The sequence below is a fragment of the Ambystoma mexicanum genome, chromosome 10, assembly GCF_040938575.1.
Source record: "Ambystoma mexicanum isolate Mex_15411 chromosome 10, UKY_AmexF1_1, whole genome shotgun sequence".
In the NCBI taxonomy this organism is placed as follows: domain Eukaryota; kingdom Metazoa; phylum Chordata; class Amphibia; order Caudata; family Ambystomatidae; genus Ambystoma; species Ambystoma mexicanum.
Window position 1 is genome coordinate 605,688,959 of NC_090932.1, and position 14,862 is coordinate 605,703,820.

Genomic DNA, 14,862 nt, shown 5'->3' on the forward strand with positions numbered 1-14,862 from the left:
CTATTAACCCTTTCCAGTACCTCCATAGTAAGATGGGTTGTACTGGTTTAGTTCATAGGAATTGACTAGTAAAGTCAATGGGGACTTCACAAGCCCTGGGAGACAGTAGTCAGTCCCAGGGTATGCAGTCTATGTTTGGGGGTCGCTACAACACCCCTGTGTCACAGCACTGAGGGTGCTGTGTAACACATGTGAATAAAGATGTTTCTATGGGGTTGAGAAAATCCCATAGACATTAAACACAAAAATAGCCTAGAACACACATAGCAAAAATGCTTAAGAGTGGGAAAAAGAGTCTCACTCTTAGCAGGAGAAAAAGAAACAAACCCTTCAAATCCAGCAAAGCTGCTGGGGGACTCTATAGGTAAGGGAAATTAGCCATACAATGAGAATTCTCCCTAACATGTACCATTGTGTATACACAAACAGCCTTGAAGAAGGCCTGTGTACAGGTCGAAACATGTTATTTATTCATATTTGTAGAGCGCGCAAAAGCCCGAAGGCATCGTGGCGCTTGTTACAATGAGTGATCAGAGCTTAGTTACATATAAAAGCAGACAGTAAAACTTATTGTACAATTTGTAAAGAGGAGCTTAGAACATAACATATAGGCATACATATTGTACTCTTTGTGAAGAGCATATTGTAAAACACAAGAAGATGGTGGGCATTGAGAAGGGTGGGTAATGGGAGGTGGTTATAGAGAACCATTTTAAGATTCTTACGTAAGGCAGTGAGAGAAGTTTCTGCTCTGAGGGCAGTGGTGAGCATATTTCAGAGCTTGGGGGCTAGAGATGGGAAGTCTAACCCTCCTGCTTTGGCTTTGGTGATGTGTGGTACGGTGAGTTGGTTGTATTTATTTATTGCTGCATTGCTTACCCAACGTCCACACAATCAATAGATGACGAAGAAAAATTCACCTCTGTTGACTTGTCAGCCATTTGGCTTAGAATTAATTTGGGTAAAACGGTTCAATTACTTTATGTGGAGCACACATGTCGGTCAGGCATTAGTTCCAATCGATTATCTTTTGGGACGTTGGGCATTGCCACACCTTTGTCCAGACCAGTGCTGCCCCTCGTATCATTGGTAGTTATTTTATTCTCTGGTCTGAGCAGCTTGAACCTGTGGTAGCCCATTTCTTATCCGTTTCTGCCTCAATAGAGACTTCAAAATGTTTGGGTCTAATTTTGAAATTTTCAATGACAAGGGAGCATTTCAAATTCCCTACAATTATGTGCATGTTTTTTTTTTGTAATTTCTCTCTAAGTTGTGCAGTGGGCCTAGGTACTCCAGCCTGCTGGGCGAGTTGACAAATGTTCACATTTATGTTACTGTAAAACTGAATTTAATAAGTAATCCTTGTTGTAGGGACGTTCTGTCTAGAGTTTATTATACTCCATCAGTCACTACCATAGTGGGCTAACAGTACCAAGGTCTACCAGAACATGGTGTATTGTTCACCCGCCAAGGTTATCTAGACCTTAGTCCAGAGTCGGAAAACGGGTCAAAAAAGAGAAAGGGTGAGCAAAGATAAAATTAACATTTGTGTACAGGCTAGAGAACGGATGGAGTATGAATGCATGCATGCATGTAGCGTGATCAAGGCATGGCATTGATCAAGAGAAGTGCTCACACAATGGTCCCGAGAACAAGCATATCAACCACAAGACAAGTTTGCTATATTTTCAAGCACTGAAATTACCTACTAAAGTTTTGCACGATTAGGTTTAGTGGTGCTTCAGCATACCCCCCCCTGAAGGCATTTAAAGACCACATTTAAATAAAAATAAATATCTTCATTCTTCGTCTTAGCCTGTACATGGAAGGTGCCAGAGATTATGTACTTGAATACTAACTCTGCCCTATATGAGCCTTTGAGAAGCGTCCCTGGCACGCAGACTTCACCCAAGCAGTCAATGACCAGTTAACAAATCCTCCCCTCACTGCCCTCCCCCCCCCCCATCTTTTCAGAACTGTACGTTTGCACACTGCAGAAGGTTACGCGCTGTTTTGGTGCAGCAGCATGTAAGCCTTTTTATCCTCTGCATGTCCAGCGGTTATACCAAAATTTGTAGTGTATAAGAGGTCTCGTCACAGGTCTGTGCATCACTAGTCCACAGCTCAGATGCCCATGATTTTTTGGTTCAAGTAACATTTTAAAAATCACCCTGTGGCAAACAAAAGTGAGCATATGCTTTTATTAAAAAAACAGCAGTTAAGAGTGCTTACGTTTTACAATGAATAGTGCATTACTCACCATTTGCTCTGACCACCGCCCCCCCAATCACTCTTACCTTCCGTCTTTCCATTTTTCAACATATGAACCAGTCCAGAATTCTCCATTTCTACAATGGTTTTCATATGTTTGGAAATAAGTTCGCGCTCAACAACTTTAACAATTGGCTCTTCTGTTGATTTGTCAAGGCAATGCATCACCCGCTCTATCTCCTCATTAATTCTAGCTTCTACTTTCTTTATATATACAGATGCACTGTTTTCTGCTAAAAATTTCTGGCTTTCCATCTGAAAAATATAAAAATAGAACTATGTTAGCAAACAAAAGCAAATTACAATATAAATGCATGATGCTTTAGCTGCTTTTAAACTGCTTAGATCCAGATTTGACAGTAAATAATAAAACTGAAGGGGAAAAAAAGCAGGAATAGTAAGTACACCCATTGTCCTAAGCCAATGAACACCTTTACAAACCCAACTACGGGACTACTTAACCAGACAGACTACAAAGCAGTCTGCTAAATGGGTTTTACACATAGCTGGAAGCTTGACTTTTGACCAGTGGTATAAATTGTTGGACGAAATGTAAAACTATTAGATTCCAGATTTGCACTCAATATTGAATTGACACAAATTGTCTCAGTATTGAAGCCCATCAAATGATGCTACAAAAAGAAAATAGTAAAAAGAAAACCAGATATGGAAAACAAATGTTGCTCTAAATCATTTGATCAATAATGGTCAAGTTTCATTGTTCCCATTATACACAACTTCAGAACAGCCTGAGACTTGCATTTGTTTTGTTTGCCATCATATTTAACACAAAGAACAATGCATAAACACCTTAAAATGTGTAGTTTCATTGTATTATCTAGTCTGCCATCAACATGTGTTTTGCAACAAATGGGCCTTTTCCAGGCTCATCAAAATGGGTAAATAAAACTTGGAAGAATTTCTGAAAACTAATTTTGTATTCACTCATGAGACAGACTCGTCAAGATTTAATTATCAATTTTGACTGGAAAAAGCTTAGTTGGGCGAAACACGTGTTGGCCACAGGTTAGACAATATAATGAAACTACAAACCGAACAGTGTTTTTGAATTTTTCTCTGTGTTAAATATGAAGACAGGTAAAACTAATTGAGGCCTCAGAATGCCTGAAGTTATGCATGAAAGGAATTTGGTAACTAGACCATTTATTGACCATATGAATTGGGGCAACATTCATTCTCATGATCAGTTTCACTTTGAACCAAGCATCAAAATGTGCACTCTCCACTGGTTTGTGAAAATTGACTAGTCAAGTAAAAAATGGTGTGACGCGTACATGGGCATAAGTGAGGTGGTAAGCAAGTTTGTAGGACTTGCAACTTTATATTCTTAACCCTGCTTCCTCTCATATTTATGCACAATCACTCTTAACTTGTTTTATACATTCAAAGTGAAATGTGTGCTTGCATTTGTTGTGCATTGAGTTGGGAATACAGTACATATACCTGAAAAAATTCAGCTGACATTTCCAAAAACGGAGCCTCAAAATCTTCTTCATAAACTGATCTTCCTTCAAGGCCTAGAATCATCAACATCTGACAGGCATTTCTTATTGCACCTCTGCCAAAATAGATGGTAAGAAACAGCTTAGAAACAAGAATACAATACCACACTCAAAACTATGCACCAATATAAAGCATTCTTGTGCGAAACCATTTTCTCATAAGTGAAACAAACCTGGGTTGATAAGATAACTCTGAATTGTTTCATGTGAGCATTTTTATAGACTGTCACAAAAATGAACTATCATCCAAGAAGACCAACACTTAAAATGTGGTAGTCTTTATGCAATACTGGAAATATGATAGGATGCCCATTCGCTTAAAATCTCCATTGCCTAGAATCACAAGAAGCGTCAGAAAACACTTTCTCAAACAAAGAACACTTGTACGATTTCCAAAGGGTATAGCATTTTTGGGCCACCCCAGGAGTGATGGGCCTGAACACCTTGTTAAACACACTTGCCACCCTTGGCCCTTTAACTCAGACCACAGGGCCCTTAACTCCTAGAAAGTCCACCAGACGAGGACAAAAAACCTTAATTCTAACACTGGACTGTTGGCAGGCCATTGTGGGGCCTTAACCACTATTAGCACCTTGCACAAGGGTGCCGGCCAATCGGCATCCAGGAATGTTGGGGTGCAACTGCTGGTATAAGTGTGTTACAAAACAGATTTCTGCTTCCTGGTGTGCTACCCCATCCCTCCTCACCATCACCCAGAACCTTCAGTTTGTCCTCCTGGGCCCTCCGTACTACCCCTTATTCCCTCCACTTCCCTACTGACCCAATTCATCCTTGTGGCCGCATCTAGAGAAAACTAGAACACTGGGTTAAGGAAAATTGCATTATGTAGAACTTCCAAGCTAGACTACACAGAGGAGTCGGTATGTTAGAGTTTCCTGCTTGGAGCTTCTTATACTTTTTGTTGTGACCAGGAAGCAATTTGCAATTGCACTGGTCTTTCTTTGATTTGGGGACAGCATTTCATGTCCATCCAAATAAACCATGGAAAGAATATCGGCCTTGACAGGGATCGAAGTCATGATTGGATATGAAGGAGCTAAAACCAGCTATGGGGAACGAGGAACTAGTATGTGGCGTTCCCCAAATCCAACTTGCACATTACTTTGTCCATTATTTGTATTTCACGTGCTTTAAATGTTGCATAGATGTGTCTTAATGTTTATTGATAGATTGGTCCAAAGGCTGGATATTGAATTTGCATAGGTGTGTTTGTTAGGCATCAGTTGAATTGGGGAGCCAAAACGTAGCTCCCGGTAGCTGTGGATGTCAAGCTAGCCAGGCTCTTCTAGGCTACAAGCAGGAGCTAAATAGCTCCCAGCTTCCCTCAATCTCGAACCCTGAGTTAATATGGAACCATTTCCTCTGATTTGGTTGCTGTATAATAGCAATTCAACTGTTCGCTATGGCCTGGGTGGAGGAAAAAAAAAACAATACAGGACACTTTAAATGAAATGCGAACAAAACTAAAATGTATGATGTGTAAATTAAAAGGAACCCTAGAGTAGGTTGATTGCTTTACTAGGTGGGAGATTTTCAGCAAATGCACAATGGGGTGCGCAAATTACCAAAAGCACACTGACTTACTGGATGGGGAGGGAGGAACAGCAATCAGTTTCTCATTGTTTTGGGGAGGGTGAGGAAGCAATTACCCTAGTGCTTGAAATGCATCAAGACCAGGTTCTTTCTGCAACCTTTTGTGTGGCTATAATCTCTGGCTGTAAATACATGCCTGAGCTTGTAAAAGCATAACATAACAAAACTCCTGGATCTGTCCCTAGCATAGAGTTAAGATTAGGAGTGGAATATAAACAAGTGGAATACATATTCTTCATTCACTGCTCATCCTGACAATATGAAACTACCCAGAGCTCAGACCATAGTCCTAATTTTGTTCATGTTTCCTTAGTCTTATGAATAACTCAACAACGTGATATAACATTGTAAGATCAATGTACTACAAATTGAACCTGGGCTCATCATGGAAAAAAGCTAGCTTTATCAAAAGAATCCTCAAACTATTCCTAAAGATGAATTTAGTCATGACTAAAAGTGAGATGTTCTTGCAGGTTGAAAATTGAATATCGTGTGACAAAATTCACAACCAAGTCCTTGTACTCGCATCCTATTTTGCTGCAAGTACGGTTACAAGTGGTGATTTTACCATTAAAATATGAGGCAAGACAGAATATGGCAAACATTACTCATCCATTAAAAGAGCCAAGGACGAGTATGCTCGTCCTTTTTGCATAGACTTGCATAATAACCTGGCACTTAAGGAGTTAGTCTTTCTGTGGCTTGTATCTGCTTAGAAACACATACTTTGCACATGGTGCCATTTAGTGGTTGGCTCGTAGTACATACTTTTAAGAATTAAAAAAAACAGGGTGTTGACAAGGCATTAACATCACTACACACCATTCCTACATGTACATACTTGATACATAAACAATCTAAGGAGGTTCGTTCTGACATGAAGAATCATGGAATGTAGCGGATATTTTCAAATGTCATGTTGCCTCCTTAAGAGAAGGCTGGGCAGGCACATCGGATTCTAAGCAGATACAATCCACACAAAAAAATATTACTAGTTAAATAATGTGGCTTGTGAATCTGCTTGCCTTCACATGCTTTGCATACATTAGCAAGTAGTATCTTATGGTGGAGGGTGTACAGCGACTACACCTCTTATCCACACATGTGAATCAGCACTTGTGTAGCAACAGAATTGTGTTGTGTAAAGATATGGATTGTACTTCAAGTTGCAGCCTTACAGATTCTTTCTAATGCAACAATAAAAGTGAATGTTGCGACAGTTTGACGTGTGGAATGCGCAATCTGTGTGAAGGGTAGAATTGCATGCGCTATGTTATTGCAAAGTTCCATGCACTTGACAATTTATCAATTATTGGTGGCTTTGGTTACTGGGTCACCACCTCGGCCCACAGCAAAAAAAACAGAATTGGCTTGTCCTTCCTTACTGTGTTTGCTTCATTAAGGTAGACATAACCATTCTAGACAAGTCTAGTGTGTGCAATGCTCTTTCTTGCCTATTCCCCCCCCCCCTCAGCCTCTGGAGATCTGTGTGGAGGTCCCCCCCACCCAGGAGGTGAATGAGCAAATGGTGGATTAACTTGCTTGACTCCATTTATAAAAGGGCCTTAACCACAGTAACCTTCCACCAAGAAATGTGTTGGGATGTAGTATAGGCTGCTAAATGTACCTTAAGAGAGTTCTAGACTAAGCAGGAATCCAAGCGCTAGAAGGTGAATCAAGATACCTGCTGGTGAACATTCTAGATGGATGATATCCTTCTGTGTGTACCATATGACAAACCATTTCACCCTTGATGAAATACCACTGCCAAATATTTGATTTTCTGTCCCTCAATAGATCCATATACTGTGTCAGTATTTTCAAGTGACCGAACTCAGACTTCAGGAGCCAGGTTACATTAATTGACCGTGCTGTTTGTTAGAATGGATTTCTAAACTCAGGCCTGGTGGACAGATGTTTAGGAGGCCACCCTTGTTGGATAATCAGGATTACATCTGTGAGCTGATGCCACACCAATCAAGGCCACGTGGAGAGTGGTCAAGGCGTAGTCTCAGGAGAGGCGAGTGGAGTCAGGGGTCCACAATGAGTCCACACAGTGAAACACTGAAATTATACTATTTATTATAGGCCCAGAATAACACATGAAAGATGGATAAATGCAGGTAAAGTATCACATTATCTACTGTGGAATATATATACAGTCACATCAGCCAGTTAACATAAATTCATTACTTCAACAATACCAGCAAAGGAAGAAGGCAAGTAATTTAGTTGGCATTAACACCCTTCAGAAATTACAATCCTCACTTTACAGTCCTAAGGTGAATAGGGACTTGAGCCCAATGTTCATCATGTGCATAGAAATAACAGGAATGGTTAAAGTTCACAAAATTCTAATACTTTTCGGAGACTGGTAAAAGTTAGAAGTGTTACTACGATGTGAGGAAGGATTCAAAAGTCAGATAGGTATCTTATTGCCAACAAAACTGTCCCCCCGCTTTTGGATGGCTTTAGATAGCATGTACCACCACCCAAGCCAAAGTATTACAAAACGTAACCCCAAAGTTATAAAACGCTTAGGATAATTACCGGTGGCCTTGTTTTATCCAAACTACTCACCACCCTTACTTCTGTTTTGATCCAGACTTTGCAGGTCCAGAGGTGGTCACCATCGGTAACTTTTCCCTCCTTCCTTTCGGTGCCCAGATGCTGCAGGTGCAGAGACCGGTACTGCTGGTCACAGGAGCTGCTGCACTCGGTTCCGGGGAAAGAATGCAGAAGACACCCCGGCAGCACATCTGAGGACACAAATTGATGCGGGAAACTACTCTTTTGCGAAAATCAGCGATGCAAAGTGATTCAGCCATCGCGGTCTGATGCAGCCTTCTTGCTCGGGACCCAAAGGTGCTGGAAGGCAAAATTCCTCAGAAGGGCGTCTCGTTGGATAAGTTAGCAATCCCCAAAGCCCCGGGGCGAGACAGAACTACAGCTCTCCCATCTTAATCGCCCAATTATGAGCAGGAGAGCCAATGGACGGGCCAGGGACACTTCCAAACAGGCTCTCCTTGCAGTGTTACCAGGTGGTGTCGGGAATGGTTGGTCCCACCGATCCAAAGGGTTGAACCACCAAAGAAGGCCTTCGGATTTCCGTCACCAAGCAGGGATTCTCTTCGATAGCAGTGGGATTTGGATGCCAGGCCTTATCAAGTCAGTCTCAGGATCATCCTTCGTCTGCTCGGTTTCTCTGGATATTTGACTCCTTCGGATCAACCGGAACAGCTGCAGGACTCCTTTTCTTATCCAAAGTTAGGTGAGTGCTCGGAATCAGCCCTCCAATGGCAAGATCTGCTCCACACATGCACACCAGCAGTGGTACAATCAGGGAACACTGTGGGTCTCATGCACACCACTTTCTGGAGCCAGGTTGTGGATTATAACCAGACAGTGCCAACCCACTTCCTGGCTCCTTCCACACATACCCTTTAATAGCCCACTAAACCTCTGTTGCCCGGGCAAGTGCATGACCATACAAGGATTTTCCGGACCCAAAAGGGCAGGAAGAAGGTAAACACACAAGCTGGGCCAGGTACAGATGAAAACCTTGTGGCAAGGCCATTGTAGGAGACTAGCCACAGTGCGTAGCCAAACACGGTAAGCATGGTGAGGTTACCAAAAATATAGTAAAAAAATGCCAAAAAGTATTAGCTGCTACCAGTTTGTCCTTTAGCACATCTTGGGTAGCCAAAAACAATCCCTTAAGTGGAGTCTAGCGTCACACAAAAAGAAACCCCATTGCGGTTTCCAAGATGGCCGCCGACATGTAAACATCGGGTCGCCTGCGCTCCCTGAACATTATCGCCCCGACGGGTACAGTGGACCCTCCGCGGTGACTATCAGCCCTCCCCGGCTGTTTTAACTCTGCTCCGTTGGAGCCTCAGGGGCGTGCTGTCTCTGCCGATGCGCCGCAGCAGCTGGCCCCCCAGTAAGCAGACTTCTGGCAGCCGTGTGAGGCGCGGGTCGCGTGGCGGCCTCTCGCTGAGCCCTGCCGAGCTGTTGGGCTTCTCTCGCCGTGCGGGGTGCTGGACACCGGCGTGGGGCTGAAGGGGGTCGCTAGGTAGCACTGGCCCCCGGTGCGCGCCCAAGGAGGAGTGGAGCCTGGCTGCCCGTTCTGAGCGCTGGCCCGGGGCCTGTGAGGAGAGGCCTCAGGGCGGAGAGCGTTGACCATAGCCCGTGGTCAGAAAGGGATCGGCCCCCGCACTGCTGAGTGTCAACAGGAGAACAGAAGGAGGGGCCCCTGGAGCGTCGTGGTGGGCTTTGCTCCACTGAGAACCCCCCCAACAAGTAAGGAGAGGGGGAGGAGGGTCCCTGGAGGGCAGTCCCAGGGTAAATCAGAGAGCCCACCCTCCGGGGTCCCCCTGCTGACAAGACTGGAGTCACATTGGGGCTCTTTGAAGTAACATTCTGCAGCCCACAGGATTTGGACTGGACCTGGCCTCGGGAGGGGCTTGCCCCTCGGAGGGCCCTACTACAGCTGACCAAGGGGGGCAAGGGGAGGCCTTTCTTCATACCAAGGTTTGGATCAGAGTGGGCTGTCCCCCACCCAGCCGCACGACCCTAGTTTCTACAATTCTTCATAATGTTCAGGAACAGGGCCAAAGACCCCCCGATAGCGCCTAAGAGCTCAAGGAAAGCCCAAGAAGTGACTCACCAGAATCTGGTCTCGGGACATGGAGGAGGAAGGGGGCTCCCCAGGAGATGAAGGACCACGAGAATCGATGCAGAGCTCCGTACAGGACCCCCATGATGCATTAGTTACGCATGGGATGCTCAAACAGTTCCTGGGGGAAATGGTTGATAAAATTACAGCAGCTCGTCAAAGACAGATGGACACTCTGAGGGAGGACCTAGCGGAGGGTCTTAGGGAAATCAAGAGAGACATTAATAAAGTCGAGGAGAGGGTGGACACCAATGACCGTGTGAGACAAGAGTTATCAGAAGACGCACAGAAGACAGAATCTCTTGGAAACCCTTGCGGTGGTAGCCCAAAACCTGGAGCTACAGGCAGAGGAGCTGGGGAATAGCTCTAGGCGCATCAACATCCGGGTAAGGGCTCTTCCGGAGTCCGTCCTGCCCCTGGACCTCGAGCAGATGCTAAAAACCATATTCACGGATCTTATCGAGGAGTCGCCGCGCTTGGATCTCCAATTTGACAAAGTCCACAGGGTGGGGCCTTCTCGGGCAGAACCCGGTGCTAGACCAAGAGACGTATTAGTAGCTTTCTACAGTTTTGCAGCAAAGGAGAAGATTATGCAAAAGGCCAGGAAGGCTGGTAAAATCACCTATAACGGTTCTGAAATTTCCCTATATCAAGACCTAGCTCAGGTGACGCTGGCTAAAAGAAGGCAAATGTTCCCGGTCCTGAAACACCTGAGAGCACAACAAATAAAATATAGTTGGTTTCATCCGTTCGCTCTCTCCTTTACCTGGCAAGGCAGGCAACTAAAGATGACGACATGCGAGGAAGGATTAAGTCTGCTGGGTATAGAGGATCAGCAGCCGACAGATGCCGCAGGCACAACACCCCGTTGTAAACCACCCAAATCGTGGGAATGGTCGACAGTGGGCTCCAAGGGTCCAGCAAAACTCGATCGTCCATCGGCTAGTCACATCGGGCCAAGGAAACAAGGAAAATCGCACAGGGGCCTCGGGACGGTCAGCTGCCAACCCCCCCCGCTGGTCCCGCCTTTTCACAGGAGGCTAAAGAAGCTACTCAGCAAGTCCTGGGAGGGCATTTGCCTGAAAAGGAGCACCGTCATGGGCCAGCACTAAACTTACGAGGATGCGGGAGCAGGGTGGGGCAGGATGAAAACCGTGGATTAGGATGGGCAAATCCTGCGTTGTTAAAAACTGGGGAAAATACTAGGGTTCAGCTCTCGTAGGTATGATACGAGGGGGGGGGGCGCAGAGTGCCAGCTGAGCTCCCCCAGAGGGGAAATGGAGGGGGAAGGGGTAGGAGGGGGTGTTTATTCCACTGATCCAGGAGGATGGAAATTTCAAGACTCTTATTAATCCGGATGATGAGTTATCATCGCCACCAATCAACTGAGACCCAATCTGAAGGCCTTGGGGGTCATATCCTTGTCCATCTCCATCTGCTAAATTGGTGAAATTCTTGTTACTCACTAAACGTGAATGGGTTAAACTCTCCGCTCAAACGGAAAAAGGTTGAGCGCTATGTACAAAAGGAAAAGCCTCACGTGGTTACTCTGCAGGAGACCCATATCAGAACCCAAGACTTGCATAGAATTAGGCTCTGCGATACTCCAAGCTACTCCAGTCTACTCAGCCTGCTAAAAGAGGGGGAGTGCACACCGCTGTGCGAGACGGAGTGGATCTGACGGTTAAAGACTTGCAGCGAGACTCTCAGGGGAGGTACCTGGCAGTGATTTTGGAGGGCAGAGGAGAGGTCTACACGATTGGTACAATTTACGCTCCCAACACCAGGCAGGAGCGTTTATGATAAAAATCCTCACTAAATTGAGCAATTTCACTGTTGGGTGTATCGTTTTAACAGGGGATTTCAACATGGCATGGGAACCTCAGAGACAAGAGTAGGATTCTCTGGGGATCGCAGGGTGGCCCCCTCGGATGTCTTAAAAGCGAAAATGAGGGATTTGGCATTGGTGGATGTTTGGAGGTAAATTCAGAGGGACATGCCCAGATTCACGTTCTACTCCCACGCACACAAAACGCACTCAGATATCGACTATGCATGGGTCTCTAGCTCTCTCTTAGGGAAGGTGTCAAATATCTCTTTGGGTCCCATCTCGCTCTCAGACCATGCCCCAGTCCTATTGGTGATCAATAGACCGAAGGGGTCCCCGGGTTTGTGGAAATGGAGGTGTCCTTACACTCTCTTTAAAGATCCTGTTCTGGCGAGGGAGCTTGAGCAGGATCTTGAAGACTGTTACTCACAATAGATGGGGGGACACTTCGCCCCAGATATGGTGGGATGCCTTTAAAGCCACGATCAGGGGGAAAATCATAGCGCTCAAAGCAAGAAGGGAAAGGGAGCTGCGTCTAGAGGAAGAGCAGTTGGGTAATAAGCTCAAGGAAGCAAACGAGGGCTCTTGAGAGGATCGGGCTCTTAGAGCCCAGCAGAACCTTATCCAATCTAGACATGCAGAAAGAAACCTGCTTCGTCTGTGGCAAAAATATTACATTAAAGCAAATAGAACAGATCGCCTCCTTGCAAGGATGCTCAGCAGAGAAGAAAGTGAACGATCTTGAAAATCAGGGGGGAAGGAGCCCCGACGTTTACCTCTAATACTGAGATAGAAGGGGAGTTCCGCAAATTCTATACATCCCTTTATATCTCATCCAACCCGGATCCTAGCGCACATGACAGCTATTCAAAAAGGGTCAATCTCCTAGCTATACCGGATGAAGTCAGGGAAAGGTTGGAAAAGGAGATAACAGCAGACGAGGTTAGAAAGGTGGTTTCTACCCTAGCAACCAATAAAGCTCCGGGCCTGGATTGTTTTTTAGCTTAATTTTATAAGCTGCATAAGGAATTCCTGGTCTCCTATCTTACTAGGCTGTTTAATCATATAGGAAAGACTGGGGTTCTCCCAAAATCGATGGAGGAGACAAAGGTAGTTTTGATACAGAAGGGAAAGGATCCGATCGCTTTAATAAATGTTGACGCCAAGCTATATACTAAGGTTTTAGCATCCAGATTGGACTCCATTATGCCCACGATTGTCCAGACGGATCAAGCGGGCTTCATAAGGGGTCGCCAGACAGCCGACAATGTAAGGAGGATAATTCACCTGACTGAAAAAGCCCACAGAAAGGGGGTTCCGGCTTTCCTCCTGGCAATAGATGCCGAAAAAGCGTTTGTATCGGGTGGAGTGGAGCTTCCTCTTTGTCACGAAGCACAGGATGGGGTTTGGTCCTAAATTTATAGCTAGGGTGAGGGCCAACTATCAACACCCGACCCTTAGGTTAGCAATCAATGGGAATATTTCAGCTCCGGTGTTGGTAGAGCGAGGTACCAAACAAGGCTGTCCACTCTCCCCACTGCTCTATGCTCTCCACTTGGAGCCTTTACCAGCAATCAGGGAGGAAGTCGTTATAAAGGGTATTCCGTTTGGGGGGCAAGAGCATAAAGTAGCCGCTTTTACAGATCTGCTCCTCACCTTAATAGACCCAAAGATATCCCTCCCTGCGCTATGCGACAAACTGGATCGGTTTGGGCGGGTGGCAGGGCTGAAGATGAATCCAAGCAAGTCAGAAATTCTCAGTCTGGTGCTGACACCATCCTCCGAGAGATATATTAGAAACACCTACGCCTTCAGATGGCCTCCAGGGCACATTAAATACTTAGAAGTGCACCATACCAGGACACTGGGAGAACTATTTAGGGCAAATTATGTTCCCCTGATACAGAAAATTAAATCAAAACTGGTTGATTGGGGTCCCGTAAACATTTCCTGGCTCGGACGCATTAATGTCTTAAAGATGGTGATTCTCCCTCAGCTTTTATATCATTTTACGGCCCTTCCAATCTTCGTCCCGCATTGCTTCTTCAGGGCACTACACAAGATCACGAACAGGTTCCTATGGAACTGCAAGAAACCAAGACTGTCAGCATCTCTTATGAGGGGCCCCTAGTCACTGGGGGGGGGGGGGGACTTTAAGGGGTACTATCTAGCGGCCCAAATTAGAGACTGGCAGAAGAATGATCGTAACAAACCTTGGAAATCAATGGATAGAGCGGTGGTGGGGGGCCTCTGGAGGGAATTCTATGGAAACCAAGGTCAGATAGAAGCCCTCAAATGTACTCAAGCGATATTACTTCGACTGTGGGAGATGCGTGGGACTCAGCAGTGAAGGGATCCCATATTACCACATTCCCTTCTCCATATACCCCTATATTTGAAAACCCACAATTTACCCCGTGATGTAACAACTCTGGTTTTGATGCATGGTATCAGGGTGGTTGTTGGATGTTACGGGATATGTTTCAAGGGGGTAAAGTTGAGGATTTCGAGAAGTGCAAGTTGGATTTTAATCTAGACGAGCGACAGATATGGCTATATACAATTGCGTCATTGGCTGTCCCACTCAGATATGTGTCAGGCTGGTTCAAGACCACTAACGCCCTTCGAGAAATACTTGGATATGCACTCGGGGGACAGGGGGTTGACGGCGTCCATTTATAGGCATATAAAGGAGGGGGAAGATCCCCGCCCAGGAAATACATGCAGAAGTGGCAGTCGGATACAGGTGCAGCCATCAGGGATTTAGAATGGCAATATTTATGGGCTCAAATCCCGAGATTAACAAGGTCTTTTCAGGTTCGGGAGATCTGGCTAAAGTCGATGGTCCAATGGCATCTAACTCCAGTCAGGTTGTCATCCCGGGACTGCTGGAGACAGTGTGGGGGTATTGGCACATGGGCCCATATATGGTGGGAATGCCCAAAACT

At 45.3% G+C, this 14,862-nt stretch overlaps 1 protein-coding gene across 1 annotated transcript in view; it reads right to left on the minus strand.

Moving 5' to 3' along the window:
- The window catches only part of CUL3 (cullin 3), a 1,420,631-nt gene that overhangs the window by 1,085,663 nt on the left and 320,106 nt on the right, over nucleotides 1-14,862 (minus strand). The window contains exons 5-6 of the mRNA XM_069618172.1: nucleotides 3,736-3,850; nucleotides 2,298-2,526 (exon numbers count right to left, since the gene is read on the minus strand). Of these exons, the coding sequence (XP_069474273.1) occupies nucleotides 2,298-2,526; nucleotides 3,736-3,850 (344 nt within the window). The remainder of the gene's footprint in view (nucleotides 1-2,297; nucleotides 2,527-3,735; nucleotides 3,851-14,862) is intronic.